The sequence below is a fragment of the Hippopotamus amphibius genome, chromosome 9 (assembly GCF_030028045.1).
Source record: "Hippopotamus amphibius kiboko isolate mHipAmp2 chromosome 9, mHipAmp2.hap2, whole genome shotgun sequence".
Lineage (NCBI taxonomy): Eukaryota > Metazoa > Chordata > Mammalia > Artiodactyla > Hippopotamidae > Hippopotamus > Hippopotamus amphibius.
In genome coordinates this window covers 118,655,375-118,676,052 of record NC_080194.1, presented here as the reverse complement: position 1 = coordinate 118,676,052, position 20,678 = coordinate 118,655,375, and the positions used below count along the sequence as shown (strand labels likewise).

Below are 20,678 nucleotides of genomic sequence, written 5' to 3'. Positions count from 1 at the left end.
ACCCTGTGTGCAGTCCCGTATGTGTGTCCCCAGTCTGTAGATGGGGTTGAATAACTTCCTGGCTGTCATAGGGCTAATAATGCTGTGGGATGTGGACTCAGATGCAGATTTTTGCCCAGAAAAATCAGAACAGGAGAGGGCACATCCTATCTAAAAGAGACACTGGCTTCCAATCCAGCTGACCAATGCCTTGTAGGAATGCCGGACCAGCATGGAGATATCAGATTTTTCAAGAGAAACTGGAAAGCTGAATGTTTACAGGAAACCCCCTGATCTTTAAATGTTGGCAATTATTAAACAAATTAAGAGCTCATGTAAGACTGCCTCCCTCTCCCTGACTCGGTATAATGTTTACAGGGATTTGCCCTGGCCTTGTCCTATGCCCTCTCTTTGCCAAGGGCCTCGCTCAAGCTCCTAACGAACCTCTCCACGCTCTGTTTCTCATCTTCCGTCTCCCTGCCTCATACCCTCAAAAACTATTTTCAACCTATAAATTTTAAGATGTTAGGGACTGAGAGGAATTCACATATGTTTTCCCCAGGGATATCTGCATCCTAACCTATGCAGCTGACACACAAAGCTTAAGTGACTCACTGAGAGTGGGAATTTAGGCAGCATGACAAGGTGCTTCTAGATGGAGAGGCTAGCCCAGCTGTTCTAAGTCACCGGAGTCTTCAGCTTTCCTTCACCTGGGCCAGCGCACACACCGCCTGATGGGTCAGGAAGAGCAGGGCTGGGTTGGGCAATGGGAAATTTGCAGACACCTCAAGGATTTAAAACCCGCAGCCCTGGCGTATCGAGACACACAGAAGGGCATTCTCTAACCCTGCGAATGTGCTGGCACCGCTGACTGGTGAGAGGGAAAACTTTATAAAGGCTGCATCCCTGGGCCCTGTTCTTTCTCTGGGGGTCTCACAGCATTGCTTTCATAGTTTCATCAGAGTTGAAAGGTGACCACATTTGGATAAGATACTTGAAGGCAGTGGTTTTCAAGTGATATGGGGGCTTTTTCACAATACAGATGCCCAAACTTCATCTCTGGGTGAGGCTGAGGTATGTGCCTTCTGAAGAAGCACTTCAGGTCATCCTGATGCTACCAAAGGGGAGGACCACTGGTCTCCAGGGACTCACCCAGATCACTGTGAGCACATCCTGGCCAAACAGAAGATGCATAACAAGCAATCCTTACCCAAAAACGTGTCCTGCTTCGTTCACGAGTGCAATTTACGTACATTGCAATGTACAAACATGCGAGTTTTTCAGCCATTTGTGGGTTGGGGGAGAGTGCAGGTTTGGGGAGGCTCAATTTGGGTCAACTTATTTAGAGAATTCCTTAAACTCAATACCGCTTGATATTTTCTTGGGACAAAACTCACATGATCTTAGTATTAACTAAACACCTAGGCCCCAGCACAGAGTGAGGCTAAAGAATTCATGCCACAGAGCTCATGTGTACCTTCCCCTGGGTTCCAGCTCTTTGACAAAGTCTCTGTGCTTCTTACCTCATTCATTCCATAAGCATTCCCCTGTGCTGGCCTAGAGCCTGGGGCCCAGCCAGCGGCAAGATGCTCTTGCAGGCAGGCCTCCACAGTGCTTCTGTGCAAATTAGAAAAAAGCTCCCTTTCCTCTGGGAGGTAGCAGGTCTGTACCAGGCTCACAGGCTGGCAAGTGGGGTGAGGGGGGCAGTTCAACCTCCGTGGCCCCTCCCCGACCCAGGCGAAGCATCCTTGTGCAGGGTACAACCTGCACCCCTGTAGGTGGTGGTCCTGGCCATAAACTTTAAGGGGCTCACTCACCCCTTTGCAGATGGCCACAGCTTCCTTGGACATGGACTTTGGATAAGCCACGTTGTGCTCCATGATAGACTGGAAGAGTTCATCCTCATCCTCCCCTTCGAAGGGAGCCTGCGGGATAGAGGATAGGATGGGAGGAGTCCTGCCTGAACCGCCCCCACCCTCAACTGCCTCCAAACCTACACACCCTGCTCCCTGGGGTCCACAGCGAGGCCACGCTTGGGGCTTCCAAAGAGAAGATAAGGGAAAACGGTGAACTGACTAGGGTAACCCCAAGGTCATGGAAGTCACAGAAGTTCAGATCTATGAGCTGGTATCAAGCTGACATTTTCTCCTAAAGAAAGGAGGATGGGGTGGGGCAGGACTTTCCTTACAAATCACTTAAAATTCAATTACCTGTCCAGCCAACATCTCATACAGCAGGACTCCGAATGCCCACCAATCCACGGACTTCCCATAGGGCTGATAAGCAATTATCTGGAAAACAGAAGGCATCTGTCAGGGAGACGTGTGGGTTCTCGCAGCGGCCGAGGCTGAACACGCGCTTCTTTTACAATAAGAGTGGAGCATCCCTGGGGGCGGGGGGTGGGGGAGAGTTCTTCCTTTGCCTGTCACCTGTCTATTGTGAAAGATTAAATTGGCTGTCACAGTCCCAGATGTGGGCCTCTGTCTAGAAGAGTGAACAGGGAGCCCAGTGTGCACCCAAGCTATTTCTTTACCTTGGGAAGACGGGTATCCTTTACAGAGATACCTGCAGGCGGGGAAAGCATCTGTGGATGTCACATTACCTTTTCAAAGCCCTTAGTACGGCTGTTTTATTTTAAACTTAAATACATCGAGCATGGCATTTTAAAGAAAATTCGTCTTTGTTTCTCATTACAAAGGTAATAACATTTACACAATAATGTGAATGTACTTAAGGCTACTGAACCGTACACCTAGAAATGGTTAAGATAGCAACGTGATTTTTTTGCCAAAATTAAAAATTTTTAAGTTAAAAAACATAATAGCATTTATTACTCTTTCACTATTTATTTAAAAATATAGGTAAGCTAAGAGAATGGAATTAAAATCACTCAATTCTTTATCAAGAGAGAAATTATGATTGATATTTGGTCTATTTCCATCTAGATTTTTTTCTATTAATATATATTAAACTCTGTGTGTATGTATGTGCTTTACATAAATACTTTAATATGTGGAATTTTAATAAAGTATATTATTCATTTAGAATTTCCATACTAATATCTGGACATCAACATATTCAGTTTTTACCTCTGCATAATATTCCAATGGATGGATATAACAAAATCTATTTCATCGATACCCAACTGATTAGGTTTCTTCTCTGTAATTAGATACCTGGACATTTGTTCAATTTTTTTTTCCCTTAAGATAAATTCCTAGGAGTATAATTGGTGGATCAAATGGTATATATAGTTTTAAAGGTTTTCATACTTATCACCAAATCGCCAGAGCATGGCAAAGTCTAGAACAGCTGCGTGACCACCCATCAGGATGGAAGGGTGAAAACTAACTGTATTAAAGGGATTAGAAGGTGATACAGCAAAGGTTAAGGGCTGAGGAGGATTGAGGGCCAGACAGTCCAGACTTGGAATCCTGACTGCTGGTTCCCAATGTGTGACTCCGGGGGAACTTAACTTCTCTAAGTCTCAGTATCCTCATCTACAAAACAAAGTTTATAATAATATCTACGTCATAGGGTTTTGTGAGGATGAAAGGCAAATACGTACCTCTCACATATTATGCTCTCAAAATGTCAGCTACGACTCGAGAGTTCTCTAATTCAGTCATGGGTTGTTTTACTCAACACATGTGTCTGAGCAAACTTGGCTATAAAGTAACCATCCGTTTATCCAAATACAATCTCCCACCTTGGCTTCTGCCCTGAAATCAGAAGTGTCCTCTGAGGAGAGCTGACTGCAAGGGACGAAGGGGACGCTTTCTGCGAGAACACTTACTGAAAGTGTTTTCACACTTTTACGGTACTTCATGTCTCCTTCCATCCTCACGACAACCTAACAAGTTAATCCTTTTACACAGGGAAATAGAGCCTGGGAAGCGAAAGAAGTTGCCAGAGGTGATGGGGTTAGTTAACGGCAAAGCCGGGGGGGAAACCTGACCTGCAGTTTATTTCTCCCCTCATCGGGCTGGGGGCTGGGGGCTGGAGGAGGACACCGCTTCCCCGGTAACACAGCTCGGGGCTCGTGCTTGCTGGCATCACGAGCACCAGGAACCTTTGAAAATCACAGACATGGGGCCCACCCTGCAGGGATTCTGATTCCATGCATCTAGAAGGACGCCTGGGCATCCCCGTTTTAAAAGCTCCCCAGCTAACTGTAAAAGGCAGCAGGACTTGTGAACCAGAGGTCATTGAACTCACTGCAGATCAAGGAATTGTGTCTGATGTCCTCACTAATTAACAAAATGATAATAAAGCAATGTATGCCACCCGGGGAAAACTCCACTGGGTCCTAACAAAGGATCAAGTGCTTAAAGGATTGCTTTTCAATTCCTCAAGTAATACACAAATACATTTGCCTTGTGAAAAATTTAAATAGTATATGGAGTAAGCTAAGTTTCCTTTTACAATGGCCTTATCCTCAGAGGTAGCCAATGTTGTAAAATCAGCTTGTAATATTCCAGATCTTCTATACTTTTGCATGCATATCTACATACTCGTAAGAAATATATAGCAGTGATCTGTATATTGTTGCTATTTTCCATAAATGGTATCATACTGTATTTATCATTCTGTAACTTGATTTTTTTTCTCTCAACAATGTCTCAATAGCTGCATATACATTTCATTCTTTGTTTGAATCGATGCCTGATAGTATTCCATACTATAAATCCTTCAGTCTGTTGCCCACCCCTTGACTGACAAACATTGTTCAAATTAGAGCAGACAAGTGTGCTCTGATCTTTGTAAGGGCTGCATAATATTTCCTAATATTAAATGTAGCCCTGTTCCTTTACTGGTAGTCGTTGAGGCTGTCTCCTATTTTCATTATTAAAAATAGTGTTGCAATGAAGAAAGGACTTTGAACACATACCCTTCCGTGTATGGCGTGCGTGTGTGTGTGTGTGTGTGTGTGTGTGTGTGTGTGTTGCAAACTAGATTCCTAGAAAAGGAACAGCTTTGGTAACAGAGTATTCAGGTTTTAAATGTAGTGCCAAGCTACTTAGTGACATGGGGCCTCTCACCACCATTGTTACACGTGAAGCCTTCACAGTCAAGAAAAGAGGAATTCTAGAATGTCCATTTCTAAGACTATGCCAGACTCTCAGTTCCTTTCCATAAAAATCCAGTAACAGATTGCAGAATGCCACCTTTCTGAGCACCAAGTCAGAAAAAAAGGAAGGCTATCATCTGGCACACATTTTTGTACCATGACATGCTGGGGAAATCCATTCTGCAACTGACCGTTTCCTTTGGGAAGGAAGAGGGAGGCACTAAAATAAACCTTCACACGTTCATTTATATCTTAATCATAGGGAGAAAAAAGTCCGAGTCTTTCAGGATTTAGCACAACTACTGCACACCTATTAGTACACAGATCCTGTGTCATACATCAGTCCAATCAATCTCTCTCTCGCTCTCTCTCTCCCCCTCATCCCCTTCCTCCCTCCCCTGAGCAAACGTTTCAGTGTCATAATTAGGAGGTATCATATGGCCATGAGCCATAGCAGCTTGACAAATAATTTTACTGATGTGTGGTGGATGGTTCTTTTGAGTTTTAGTTAAATTTTCTCCCAAACCTTGATGTATTTTGGGTCTGAGCTTCTGGATGTGTGCTAAGTTAATTTGCATGTGTGATCTCAAAGGAATGATTTAGAGTATAGGAGAAGGACCAGCCTGAGGTTTGCTTGTCAGGTACCCCCTGGACCTTTCCCAGCTCCGACATGGCCACCTAGGGCCCTACAGAGAGACATCAGTACATCAACACAACACAGAGATGTCTTAGGGGTTGGCGTCAGCTCACCTCTGGGGCGATGTAGTCTGGAGTGCCGCAGAAGGTCTTGGTTGTCACGCCGTCCCAGATGTTTTCCTTACACATGCCAAAATCAGCAATCTTGATGTGGCCCTCGGAATCCAGCATCACATTGTCAAGTTTCAGGTCTCTGTGTGGACAGAAGGTTTAGGGATGTAATTAAGTGCTGTTTATTTCAAGTCAACCAACAGACACTCATTATGTTCAAAACACTGTAGCGGGTGTGGTGGGGGCACAGCGGTGAGCACCACCCAGGCCTTGCCCTACAGTAGCTTATAATCTGGCAGAGAGATACAAGGGTCCACAAAGCTCTGTACTTTGCTTTTCCTACAGAACCAACTGTGCCAAGCATCTCAGGAGGACACAGTGGGACAGCAGCTCTGAGAAGAGCAATCCACAGACAGCTGAATAAAGGGCAGAGCACCCACAGAAGCCTCCTTTATCCAGGAGCATCTCCAGAGTTGACCTTTGCAACTTCAGGACCCCTTACATTTCATAGGAAGATATATTTTACACAAAATTATTGTTTAAAAAAAATCTGAAGTTCAAGGAGAAAAAAACTGATTCTCCAGAGTTGACCTTGGCAACTTTGGGACCTCTTACATTTCATAAGAAAGGTATGTTTTACACAAAATTATTGTTTTAAAAAAATCTCAAGTTCATGGAGGAAAAAACTGATTGAGAGCATCTTATTTAACATCAAGTACCCCAAGCTCTCCTAAGCCAGTTCCTAGACCATGACTCAGGAGTTTCTATGGATTCTTTTCCATTTATTTATTTATTGGTAATTAATTAATTAATTGGCTGAGCTGGGTCTTCGTTGCTGCACGCAGGCTTTCTCTAGTTGCGGCGAGTGGGGGCTACTCTTCATTGCAGTGCGCGGACTTCTCAGTGCGGTGGCTTCTCTTGTTGTGGAGCACAGGCTCTAGGCGTGCGGGCCTCAGTAGTTGCGGCAGGTGGGTTCAGTAGTTGTGGCGCACGGGCTTAGCTGCTCCATGGCATGTGGGATCTTCCTGGACCAGGGATTGAACCCGTGTCCCCTGCATTGGCAGGCAGATTCTTAACCACTGCGCCATCAGGGAAGTCCAGGAGTTTCTACTAATACTTTCAATCAAAAAATACTTGTGGCACACCTCCCACGTGACAGGCACTGTGCTTGGAGGGAGGTATATACTATGAACAAGAGCAACAAGCATCCTCCTCTTGTTGAGATTAAATTCTAGTAGAGGGAAAAAGACAATTGCCAAGTATTCAAATCTATAAGCGTGCTTATTATAGCTTCTGATGGGTAGTAGGAAGGAAATAAAAAGAATGATGAGATGGACAGGAAGTGGAGGCGGTTACTGTAACAGAGGGTCAGGAAGGTGTCCCCTCCATGGAGTGACGTCATAAATGGCTTGGGCTGCACTCCCATTCTTTCATTTCATCTGTGTGGATGGGGAGAGTTTGATGTTTGGGAACCCTTGCACATTCCCAGTGTATCCGGAGATTCCAATATCATCACACTTTCCTCCCCCCTAAACACTGACTCCAATGTCATCACTTGGTGTTTCGGCATCGACGAGTAGGGGCAGTCTATGGGCCAGACTTCCTCAATCCCGTTAGGAATCTAACTTGCTCAGAGGTAAAGGGATCCACTGTTCAATTTGGATCTCTCCCTTAAATGATCTTCACTGGGTGGTGGACATCTGCGGCTTCTGCCTCTTCTAGCTTCTTGGGGTGAGGTCATCCTAATATTCCCTTGAAGAACCGTCTTCCCTGGTTCTCAAGCCATATAAGGTTGGTGATGCTGCTCTTAATTTCTGGTTCTAGGAGTGGTCATGTGGGCCCATCCAGGCCAGTGCAAATACTCCATCCTAATGGTCACAGTGACTGGTTCGAGAATGGCCATGTGACCCAATATGAACTAATCAAAGCCTCTGAACATCAACATCAGCTCTGGCATTTTCGCTGGTACCATCAGGAAAGAGATGAGCTCTTTATATATATATATATATATATATATATATAAGTTTATGTATTTACTTATTTAGTTATTTATTGGCTGCGTTGGGTCTTCATTGCTGCACACGGGCTTTCTCTAGTGGCGGCGAGCGGGGGCTACTCTTCATCGTGGTGCGTGGGCTCATTTTGGTGGCTTCTCTTGTTTCGGAGCACGGATTCTAGGCACGCGGGCTTCAGTAGTTGCAGCACATGGGCTCAATCGTTGTGGCTCACGGGCTCTAGAGCACAGGCTCAACAGTTGTGGTACACGGGCTTAGTTGCTCCGCAGCATGTGGGATCTTCCTGGAGCAGGGATCGAACCCATGTCCCCTGTTTTGGCAGGCAGATTCTCAACCACTGTGCCACCAGGGAAGTCCTGAGATGAGCTCTTTCTACACTGGGATTGCTCAGGTGGTAGAAAGTACATCTAGACCTGCCAGGGATCACCAGATGGAGAGAAGAAGGCCAGTATAGATAAAGCAGAACCTAAAGGAAGAGAACAAATGCTTATAATGTCGTTTAAGCCCCTGGATGCATCCAGGCCTGAAGTGAGATCTGCCTCCTGGATTTTTCAGTTATGCCAGCCAGAAAATGCCTCTTTTAACGTAAGTTAGTTTGAATCAAGTTTCCATCATCATTTTTCAACTAAAAGAATACAACTTGAAAATATATCCTGGCATCTCCTATCTGTGTCTGCGAGGTCTCTTCATCCATGGGGAAGACCACTTGCACCCCTGTGTTTACCAACAGCAACACTCCACCATCTCTGGGCTACCCACATTCAGCCTTCCTTCATGCTTTTCTTCTTTTTTTTAAATTAATTAATTAATTTATTTATTGGCTGTGTTGGGTCTTCATTGCTGTATGCGGGCTTTTTCTCTAGTTGCAGAGAACAGGGGCTATTCTTTGTTGTGGTGCGTGGGCTCTTCATTGCCGTGGCTTCTCTTGTTGTGGCTCTAGGCACATGAGCTTCAGTAGTTGCAGCACATGGGCTCTATAGTTGTGGCTCACGGGCTCTAAAGTGCAGGCTCAATAGTTGTGGCGCACGGGCTTCGTTGCTCCATGGCATGTGGAATCTTCCTGGAGCAGGGATCGAACCCATGTCCCCTGCATTGGCAGGCGGATTCTTAACCGCTGTGCCACCTAGGAAGTCCCCCTTCATGCTTTTCTACAAGTCACAGTGGTCTCTGAAGGTCAGCTTGGAACTTAAAAAAAAAAAAAGCTGGACTTTGCAGCAACTTGCTTCACCTAAACATACCAGGTCTGCATGTGATTTGATTAACAGAGATCCATGACATTCCCCTCAGCTTGACCACATGCCCCTAGACAGGCAGCTGGGGCAACACTGGAAGTGACGACATCTTCATCTATTATAGAAAAGGAGCTTCAGGTGCTAAAAGCTAGCAGGTCATGGGGCTGGAGCATGCCTCAGTCATATTCACTGTCACATAAAAGTGTTCTGCTAGTGCACTCCATTCTTTTGCTTAACGTAATAAATCCTCAGTTCTGCTTTTATATGGGCTGGCCAGATGTTTTCATGTTCACAAATCCATCAAGGGCAAAATCAACACACATCCCAGAGACGGTGACCTATAAATCTGACACCAAGTTTGGAAGGATCTTTTGTCCTTCCCTCACCCAGCATCTCCAGCCATGGTCCTCAGAGAGGCCAAGTCTAGCATGATTCATCATCCTCTACTTAAGAACTGTCCAAATAACCGGAGAGCCAAATGAAGGAGAGGGGGATTTATAACATTTAAAAAGACTTTACCACCATGAAACCAATCTCTAGGAAATTATAAAGCCACATATCTTCTGTCATGTAAATATTTTTAGTTTTCACTTGACTATCAATTGCAAATACTGTCTCCACCGAAGTTCCTCACCGTGCGCAACAAGAAACAACTCTATGTCAACCGAAAAAGGAGTTTTTAAAAAGGGAATTGGGGAGCTCAGAGAATCTCCAGAAAGGCTGGAGAGCCAGTTTTGGAGGCTACACAGCCATGAACAATGCCACTGCAACACAGAGATGCTCCACTGAAGATGCCACTGATGTCGCCACTGGGCACAGACATCGTCCCTTGTTCCATGAAGCCCTCACACTGGGCTCTGGATGCTGTCCCTCAGAACCTCTTCCCCTCATGCCTCTAGACACCGGACATAGCTGATGACTACGGTCCCTCTCGGTTCTACCGTTTCTGCCTTCTTGGTCACTAACTACTGATTCAAGGTCTTCAGTGAGTGTCACGGGCATCAGAGCCTGAGTTGTGTGTCTGCTTTTCCTACGGGGAGGCTGTGAAAGCATCTGGCATGTTACCTCTTTAGAGGAGGATGTGGGCTCCATTCCTACACACAAATGAAAGGGGTTCAGATGCCGAGGGGCTTGAAAGAGTGAAAAATATACCCTAAACGTATAAATAATGGAGGAATAAAGGGCGAATGTGTAGTTAGGAGAAAAAGCTTTGCCTTTAGGCATGGTCTAGCACCTAGAATGCTAATCTTTGCATTTTATGACCAGGACCAATGGATCCCAGATCCCAATCCAGTTCCCTGCTAGATTGGACACCTTGCCTTGAATCCCAACCCTGTGGGCAAGAACGCTAATCATTTCCTCTCCTGGTTCTTCCCCTGGGACTGGATTTTCTTCTAATAAACTTACAGTCCCCTGTTTAACCTTCTCAGCAATGCTTGAGTGCTTGATTCTATTCTGGTGGAGGCCCACCCTGTATAGGAGTTAGGTTCCAGTGTCAGCACGTAAGGTGAAAACCACGTAGAGTGAACAATTACCCATGATGCCCAGTTCTTTGGTTAAGCACCCGCTGAAGTCCCGGGCTTGAATGTAGGGGTCATGTTGTACGGAAGATAATGTGTACCTTTCAACAGCGGAATTACATTCAGCACAACAAGGTGCTCCCACTACGACAGTTAAAGGAGACACTGGGGAAATTAGAGGCTTCGCAGGTCCCGTCTCATGCATACGTGGTGACACTTGTTCACGGAGGGCGAGCGTGGGCTGAATGACCACCCTATTCGCAGTTTAAATGACTATGATGACTCTGTTTCTGTTTCTTCACTGAGATCACCACTGTGCCAGGTAAAGCCACTCGGCTTCCTGACCTTCATTCCTCCGTCGAGGAGGACACAGGCAGAGTGGGGGCTCTCTCTACTCAGCATCTGCTACTTCAAGGAGTGAAAAAAAGCTCCAGGACTCTGCAGGCCCCCACCTTCCATCCCTCCATCCCACCAGGGCCCACAGCAGTTTCTGCCTTGAGATCACCAGGATGATCTCTTTACGCCTCCTAGTCCCATATCCTTCAGTTGCTTTAGGAAGACCAGGGCTCCGACGGGCTTCCCTAACTCTTCAGACCCCAATCTCACGCTGTCTACAAACCGACCAGCAATCCACCACCACCCGGCCCACACCAGTCCCCTCCCCCACTTGACCGTCCTCCATAGTACTTCTCACCACTCAGCAGACTATAATTGTATGATTTACATATCCGTCTCCTACCACTGGAATAGGAGTTCTACAAAGGCAAGGCTCTGTCTGTTTTCTTCATGCTGTCTCCCCACCATCGAGAGTAGAGGCCAGCATATGGTAGGCTTTCGGGAAATGTTCGTCAAAAGAATGAATGAAATGGACTTTGATGCCTCTTCAGGATCTTTCCAATAGACCCTCGCGCATGCCGAGTTCCCTTGGGAAGCCCCATGCCACATGGCAGCCCCCCTTGTGTAACAAACCAGCCCGAGCCTGCGCTGTAATGCCGTTTGCATCCATGTGGTGTAAGGAGAACTGTACACCCTGGACGCACTGACGAACAGCAGCCGCAGGCTCCAGTCTGCCTTGCAGGAGATATAAAGTGGGGTGACAGCCAGCTACGATCACACACTTGCTTCTCCAGAAACGGGCAAATGCCAAGTCCTGAGCTTAATCCTGTCTTTCAGGGCAAGCTACTCAGAGATCCGTTTCCAAATTGTAGTTACATACCAAAAAAAAAAAAAAAAAAAAAGAAGGAAAGAAAGAAAGGAAGAGAGAGAGAAAGACAGAGAAAGAAATTTGTTTCATAATAATAGGATCCAGCATATTCTGCCAGCCAAGATTCTTTGCTTGCTCCCCAAATGTGGGGTCCACGGGTGAGAGAAAGAAATGTTGGGCCCCCAGTGGTGAGCCTCCTCCTCTTTGAACAAATGGTCTCCCGTCGGAGGCTCCGAAACCATCACTGGAGGCAGAGTCCATCCAGATCGTCTATCATCATATAGAGCTGCCCAAGCCTTGCCAGGTCAGTGGGCGATGCTGCCTGGCAGAGCACATGCCCAAGTTAGTACTGGAGGATTCCTCCCCCACCATGGATTCTAATTTTAAAAGCAGTTAAAGAAAGAGGCAGGGAAGGGAGGAGCTGAGGGAGCCGAGGAGACGGAAAGGACAGCAGCGTTCACTTACCGGTAAATGATGCCCTTGCTCTGTAAGAAGAACAGACCGATGGCAATTTCTGCAGCATAAAATCTGAAATTAAAAAAAAAAAAAAAAGCAATGGAGAAACTCAAGGACACCATATGCTTGGCAACTCTCAAAATTCAATACAATATTGAACTGGGCACAGGGCATTAATGTCCCACCATGGATGGTCAGCCACACGTCTCATAAAACGAAGTATGAGAGTCTGGATGGATGAGCAGGGCTTAGAGAGCTATGAGGCTGCTTTAAGGACAAAATGGGCTGGGCAGAGGTTCAGCAACTGCTTAGCAGGGAGGAGGCCATGGGGTGTGATGAACTGGCTGGAGAACGATCGTTTCAGACGACAGCAAATTAAAATCTCTCGATGACAGCTAACAGCTGTTGAAGGCCTACCACTGACCTCGCAGCATTTCAGGTTATCATCTGATTAAATGTAAATAACAATCCTATAAGGTAGGTGATACCACTGCCTCCCTGTTCCTCCAATGAGGAAATGGAGGCTTAGTGACATGAAATAACTCGACCACGTCATTCAGCTATTGAATGGCACAGCCAGAACTGGAAATAGCATCTGGCTAAAGTGTAAGCTCTTCATGGAGGCCCAGAAAGAAAACAATTTTGAGAGAACCAGAAAGCCCAGTAAATAAAGGCTGGGCGGGGTTTGGGGAACTCTAAAGCGTCCTGACAATGTGTCCTGTGTGATAACGGAGTGAAGGTGAGCAGTCAATTAGATGTTAGAAGTAAAAGAAGAGCCAACCCATTAGCACTGTGCCAAGAGACACAAATGGCATGACCTGGAAGCACAAGAATGCAAACCCTACCAGGATGAGTGCTCACGCCCTTGGCAGGTGGGAGGAGAGGGGGCAAGACTGAGCTGAACGGGAGCCAGCAGACCTCTGCAATGACGGGATGGGGCCCCGGATGGGCCTTGAGGGCTTTCTAGAGGGACAATAAGAGCCTGGCAGACTCCCTCAGAGAGGTTAGCACTGCTGATCCCATGACTCGCCAAGCTCCTATTCTCCAACAGCAGGGAGAAACAGGATGAAATTTGTGTTCTAAAAAGAAGAGACCGGCTGCCTTCTGGACTGAAGGGGACAGAATGGACTCAGCAGGGGAAACAGATTTCCCAAAACCCAGAGTGCATCTCTCCACCCCAAGAGCCACAGAGCGTAGTCGCTACGCAGCTCGAGCCTTCATCTCCCCGGAATGAGGGCATCTGAAAGGGAGAGTGGTGTCAGGCAGAAAACGTGAGCAAAGAAGATCTGGGTCGGAATTCTGGATCTGCCTCACAGTAACTCTGTGACCTTGAGCAAATCTAAAACTCTCAGGGCCTGGCACATAGTAAATGCTCAATAAATATCAGCAAAGGAATACACAAAAGCTACAGTGGCATCCCCCAAGGAAGCTATAGCTCATAAGCTTTCCTTATGAGCCAGAGGAAAAACTTAGGGATAGCTACATCCCTGGTGGTCCGAGTGGTTAAGACTCCGTGCTTCCAATGCAAGGGGCACAGCTTTGATCCCTGGTCAGGGAACTAAGATCCCACATGCCTCACGGTACGGCCAGAAAACCAAAAACCAAAAAAAAAAACAAAACCAACAAACAAAAAAAAACAACTTAGAGATAAAGAAATAGCTGTGTTTTTCAAGCTTCAAGTTTTCGCTGGTGTCAAGAAAGAAAGAAGTATCCCATCTCAGCAGAACACCCTTTGCCCGGGCCATGTATTTCTCATGAAGAAGAAGCCCAAGATATTTAAAATCCCTATTCAACTAAGAACCCAAAGGAACGAACAACCCACCCATTTATCCCAAGGGAAAAGCACAGCACCAGTTCTCACTTACACAGCGTGAGGTTCCTTGAACCGGCCCACTTGTTGGATGTGGTACATGAGGTCACCGCCATTCACATACTCCATCACAAAGTACAGGCGGTCCTGGGAGAAGACAGCAGAGAGCAAAGTCAGCCTCTTATAGTTTCTTGGGTTCCAAATGGAGAGCAGGTAATAGCAGGGATTTATGATGAAAACCACAAGGACCCTACAACAGGTTGGGTGCATTGTTTCCCCAAGTGGGGTATTTGTGCCACTGGAAATACACAAGCAAGCACAGGCAGTATGTGGATTTTTTAAAAAATTAATAATGCTAAATTTATACTTGTTTGTACTGGAAAATATAATTCGCACATTAATCTCGTGACTTAATGGCTATTATTGTTTAGGATAAAGCTAATTTTAATAAACAGTGGAGACTATTAAGTGCATCATATTACAGGCAATGTAGGAGCCAGCCTTCACGATGTCTCCTGTGATTTTCACCACCCAGTGTTCAAATCCTGGTGTAGTTCCTTCCCTCTGTGAATTGGACTGACTGTGTAACCAATAGGATACTGTAAAAATGAGTGTGTGGGGACTTCCCTGGTGGTCCAGTTGTTAAGACCCTGTGCTTCCACTGCAGGGGGCACGGGTTCGATCCCTGGCTGGGAAACTAAGATCCCACATGCCACGCGGCGCAGCCTAAAAGAAAACAACACGAGAGTGTGTGACTTCCAGGACTGGTCATGTTGTGAAATATGTGTTTTGGTTTTATTTATATGCTGGGGTGGCTGAGTCGCCATGGAAAAGGGAGTTTGCTGTCAAAAGTCACGAAGCTATGGTGGGGCTGTAAGACCAGGAGCGAGGTTAGTGGAGAAGTGATGCAGAGGGCAAAGGTTCCCTAGGAAACCAGTTTGAAGTCTCTTTCCACTACTTACTAGCTACGCAACAGCTGTTACTCAACCTCTTGAATCTCCAGCTCTCTTTCCATGTAGAGTGGACCTGATCCACCTGCGCATAGAGTAAGTACCAAGACGATGTACATAAAGTGTTTTAACATGATGGTGGCCATACAACAAAGGTTTAATCCACCATTAAAAAAAAGTCCTTACAATGCATAGAACTTTATCTTATATACGACAGTCATGTGCATTTATCAAATGTGTCTTTAGTGTGTAATAATTAGAATAAAAACAATGAAATGAAGCTACCACCTTGTGAGTGCTATGTGACTCAACTGAGTGCTTTATATATTTTATCTCATTTATCTCTCTAAACAACCCAACATGACAAATACTATCATCTTCCCCTGGAGCATTTTAACCTGGTTAGGTTGGTTTCAGAGTTACGCTTGTAACCTATTATTATGCAGCTTCCCATGTAAGGTTCTGACCCAGACATTGTATGGATGTGTGGGTGTGTCCTCCCCTCTGGGAGCTTCCAGTCTAGTGGGGAAGAGAAGGGATGTAGAAATCCAGCCACAAGTCAAAAAAAAGCTGGCAGACCACAAAGGAGGGGTACAGGTTAACCAATTACTTTTGAAATGTTGAAGGACTTTCTCAGCCCAACTCTACTTCACCCTCTCAACATCTCTAATGAGAAGCAGAATTATCACTTTTGTTCTCAGCATCCAAGGCATACGAGATTTGCAAAAAGGTCACTTACAAGTTAGTGGCAGAGTGGAGACAGTCAGCCAGAACTGTCGACACCCAGGCCCTGGTTCTTTGGCGGGGTTTTGATAGAAAACAAGCCTAAAAATAGCATCTCTCTTTGCTGCACGTTGAAGAGAACCAAAACACTTGCTTTTAAAAATTATTTTTAAAACGAGCAGATGGCATCGGCCACAGAGAAAGAAGTGAGGGAGAGATTTCAGTTGCTTGCTTTCTGCTTGGAAGAACGCAAGTTGCCCCCCAAACTCATCAGGCAGAATCCCAGCATCAGGGAGAGAGCTCCACGGTGGGTACTGCTACATTCTGTGGTCTGTTTGTACCACTAACTGTACGCGGGGCAACGCTGAGATCCGTTGTCTTCGAACGGTGCTGAGTGTGGTGTTGGCACACCAGCACTTCAGCTATTAAACATCATGGCTGGCATCTTGCTGTCCTTTCATTTTCCGAGCAAACAGGTAATGATGCCCACTCTATGCCAGGCTCTTCTACTGCCAGAGAAGCTGCTGTGAGTTATCCGTGGTGCCTGACATTAAGGATTCCCCAGGCAAGTGGGGAGACCAGATAAATTTCCCAAACGGCAATGTTTCCCAAAATGGGGTGGGAGATCATTTTAGGTGGCTGTGGGTGCATATGCTTTTACCTTTATAGGTTTGTGTTTATTTTAATGCATATTGTGAAAAATATAACTAGCATTTGAAGCCCCTGATTTAATGGCTATTGTTACTGGAGAGGGGGCGTAGAATGTATGCAGTCACGAAAGAGGAGATGGGAGCAAGGCAGGGTGGGACGAGATTACGGTGAAGGGCATAAGGCCATCCACCCAAACGTCAGTCATCTCACTTACTTTGATCTTTACCGCGTTTGTCTAAATCATATACTAAAATTGACTTGTTTTAAAATATTTTAACTTACCTTTTTTTTTTAGTTAGCACAGTTATTTAAAAATTTTTAAACTTCATACCAAAGTCATAAATGGAGATTCAATGTCTCTAAAAAATAAATGCCTCTCTGGAGTCTGTTGACTTCTACACTATAACCAGTCTGGCTTTTGGGTACATCCCTTAAATGACTTATTTTAAAAACAAATGCACGGACTTCCTAGGTGGCGCAGTGGTTAAGACTCCGTCTGCCAATGCAGGGGACACGGGTTCGATCCCTGCTCCAGGAATATCCCACTTGCCACAAAGCAACTAAACCCGTGAGCCACAACTATTGAGCCCGTGTGCTGCAACTACTGAAGCTTGCGAGCCTAGTGCCTGTGCTCCGCTGCAACAAGAAAAGCCACTGCAACGAGGAGCCTGCACACCGCAGTGAAGAGTAGCCCCCGCAGTGAAGAGTAGCCCCCACTTGCCACAACTAGAGACAACCCATGCGCAGCAACAAAGACCCAACACAGCCAATAAAAAGATAAATAAATAAATTAATTAATTAATTACGAAAAACAAAAACAAGAAAAACAAATGCAATTTGTCCAGAGCAAGGAGCATTGAAATTTGGAAAACATTGTCAATGGCAATCTAGAGCCCACCTTGAACAGAGAAGTGAACTTTACAACTTTTATTGAGCATTTATTTTTGCAAGTCATGGTATTAGGTGTTAAAGGGGCAAAAATGATAAGAAGATACAAGTCTTGCCCTCAGAGGATCCAGAATCTTGGTATAGACAAAGATACAGCTAACTCAAGCCATCATCTAAAGTAGGATGTGTTCAGAGAAACTGCACGAGAGGCACAAAGAGCAAGCTCTGGGGACTTCAGCTCACAAAACAGCCCTTACCCACTACCTCCAATTCTGGCATAATTATTCCCCCACCCCCACCCCCATAGCACCCTGAAATCTGACTTTATTCCCTACTCTTTCTATAAAATTTTTCCAAGGCTTCACAGATCTTTCTCATAGTCACGTGCAGTGGGTTTGCATCAGGACCTATTTGCTGGCCTTTCCTACGTGGACGTCGGAAAGTACGCATTGAGCGTGGACGCCACCTCCAGCTCAGCTCCTGCTGCCTGTTCTGTCTTCCAAAGAGGACTTGTCACAGCTCAAAACATCAACTCTCATCGCTCTGGGCTGATGCATCTTGACTTCAATTTCTATCCTCTCCCTTTCTCTTGAGCTCCGGTCAGCTCCAGCTGGCTACAGGATATTTCTACGTGGGTGTTCCACTGTCAACTCCAATTAAAAGCTCCGAAAGGCAAGCTCACCATCTTTCCCCTCAAACCAGCCAGTCTGCTCAACTCTCAGAGTGTTTCTTCCAAATTGTCATCGGTATTGTGGTTATTCTTCATTTACACCCTGCCCTTGTCCCCGAAGCGTGAAACGACGTCAGTTAACTTTAAATTTCCTTTCTCCATGACCGCTCATATTCAATCAGTAAATAAACAAAATTAAATATCTGTCTGTCACCGCAGCGTGCAAAATGGATGGATAGAATTTCCCAAATGTGGAGTGTGAGTTATGAGGATAGCCTGATTTAAAACAATGGCTGCATTGCATGTGCAGAATTCACCAGGGGGGCCCTGGATAGGACAGGGCATTTAAAGAGAGAATCCCTGTTCCTCCATGACAGCTGAAAGTGGGATGTGACACGATGCCCATGTGATGGCCAGGAGGACACCTGCAACTTTTAATAAGATACCATGGACAGAGAAAGTCAACGATGTGGGAAACTGTAAGCATGTACCCTGCTCTAAGGTAAGTTGCAGTAAGTGTTAATGTATTTAAGGATCATTAGTGATTTTCCAAGCTGGTCAGTGAATCAATCCTGTCCATAAACTGTTCCTTTTACTGCAAAGATCCGTTTGGTTTCTCTCAAGAAGCTGAGCAGTTAAGAGCCCTAGCTGTGGCATGAGCTAGTCCTGGGTTCAAGTCTCGGTTTTCCTGCTTACTGACTCTGAGACCTTGCATCAGTTACTTAAACTTCCCCTGCCTTCCTAAAGGGGCAGGAATAGCTTCTCCTCCACGGGGGTTTTCAAAGATGTAACAGATGATGCATGGGGAGTCCATGCAAACTCACAGGGCCTCACTCAAGTGAGCATGTCTGACATCTTTCCTCTGCATCCTACAGCCTGAGAATCACTACCAGAATCAAGCACCCTGATGCTCCTCTAACTGTATTTTCAGCTTTCTAAGCTTTGCCCTTCCACATAGAGAGCAAAGTTCTCATGGGCGAGGGCCATCTCTCTTCTTCCTTGGAATTCTGTGGGCCTTTGATTATTGAATGAATATGCAAAGGCCACCATCAAGAGGGCAGAGAGAACCAGTCTGTGTCTATTCTTACCCACCCCAGCTCTATATGCCAGGGTTGCATTCCTGGGTCCTTTCCTGCACTCAAGATTCTTGGATGGCTTTAGTTGCCTGAGGCCCAGACACGTTTCAAGCTCTCTCCAGCTTCCTCTGCTTGGAGGCACTGAATACCATGTTTGTACTCCTAGCAGTGGGCTATGTCCTGCTCCAACCCAGCAGGCTACGTCCTGCTCCAACCCTTGGACTCAAGATAGCATCTCCCACTTGACAAGAGCACCAGTTATTTCTTCCCTGTAGATACAACCCCTTCTTAAAGGTTCCTACAAATTAGTAGCCAATTCCTAGATGATTGGGTTAGGAATAAAACAACTGACCTATGCTGAACCAATCAGATTCTCTTTCCTGAGTATGAATTGGAATTCGGGAAATTTGGTGGATAGGCAAACTCAAGGGGCTAGGGAAGCTATGTGACCACGAATGGGGAAAAACAAAGAAAGCAAGGAGAAAGAAACAAAGATCTAGTCTAGAAAGCTTTGAAGTTACAGATTCTAGATCTTCATGAGGCTCAGTTACGTCTTTGCCTTTGGGTTGTTTTTTCCGAATAATTATTTTTTTTAACATCAGCTAGTTTGGAGGAGGGGTATTCTGTTTCTTGCAACTCAACCATGGCTAGCTGAGACTACCACCAAGAGTTTCATACAGCAATGCCCTTACATTAAACCATGTAACCTTGGATACTGCTGCCAACCCAGAGTCAACCCCGGGTTACCAGGACCCCTTGAACACCCTTGGTAGTCAATGGACATCTCATCGGGGGCCAACTCTACCAGTGGAATCCTCCTCATCCCCCTCCCTATTCCTTTTTGCATTCTGGGTTGATGCCCCTCCTAGCGTGCCTTGCAACTGAGTTCTTGCTGGGCTACGACAGCAAATTTGGGGAGGAAGTAACTTCTGTCCTTCAGTGACTCATAAAATCTAATTCTATTTAAAAAAAAAAAAGAAGAAGTGCATATGTTCAATTGAAAAGAAAACATTTAAAATAGATGTTTTGCTAAGGAGACGTAACTGTCTGTGCCCACTGGCAGTTGGGAAACTGCGTGAACATGCCGGGCTGACAATTGTCCCTGGGAAAAACTGCAAAAGGGCTGGAGGAAACGAATCCTTTTGTGCCCGTGCAGCCAGGTGCCCCTCCAGCCCAGCTCCAATAATGCGGGTAGCCTCTCTTTTTGTTTATTCTGCACTTTGTGCACTACCTCTTTTCATCCTCACCTCTTACGTCACGTTAAAGATGATGCAACCAATACTCAGATCTGTTAAGTGACTTCCTGGAGGTCACACAGCCAGTAATCACAGAGCCAGGTTTATCTGACTGAGGAGCTCATGGCTGTCCCTTTGTGCGTCTAGAACAACTAGCCTAAACACCGTTCTTTTAAGACCAGTTCCTCTAGCGAGCACTTCTCTAAAAATTCAACCCCCTTCTGAGGGATTCTGCATCTGTGCATTTGAGTACTAACTTTTGCCATCTTGTGGCACATTCAACACTTTTTAAGGTATTTTATGATAGACTCTTCTGAAATAATACAAATTAAAAAAAGACAATTACCAACAGGCCCCTCCCTAAATCAGATCAGTGTTTTGATTTGTCTGTGCTTCTGATTCTTTTCCATGTGCAAATTCAATTTTAACACATTTAGAATAATCTCTTAAA

At 45.5% G+C, this 20,678-nt stretch overlaps 1 protein-coding gene across 2 annotated transcripts in view; it reads right to left on the bottom strand.

Moving 5' to 3' along the window:
- The window catches only part of PRKCB (protein kinase C beta), a 327,182-nt gene that overhangs the window by 31,446 nt on the left and 275,058 nt on the right, over positions 1-20,678 (bottom strand). For both annotated transcript variants that reach the window (XM_057749139.1, XM_057749140.1), the window contains exons 11-15: positions 14,090-14,181; positions 12,234-12,296; positions 5,801-5,939; positions 2,190-2,270; positions 1,797-1,904 (exon numbers count right to left, since the gene is read on the bottom strand). In XM_057749139.1, the coding sequence (XP_057605122.1) occupies positions 1,797-1,904; positions 2,190-2,270; positions 5,801-5,939; positions 12,234-12,296; positions 14,090-14,181 (483 nt within the window). The remainder of the gene's footprint in view (positions 1-1,796; positions 1,905-2,189; positions 2,271-5,800; positions 5,940-12,233; positions 12,297-14,089; positions 14,182-20,678) is intronic.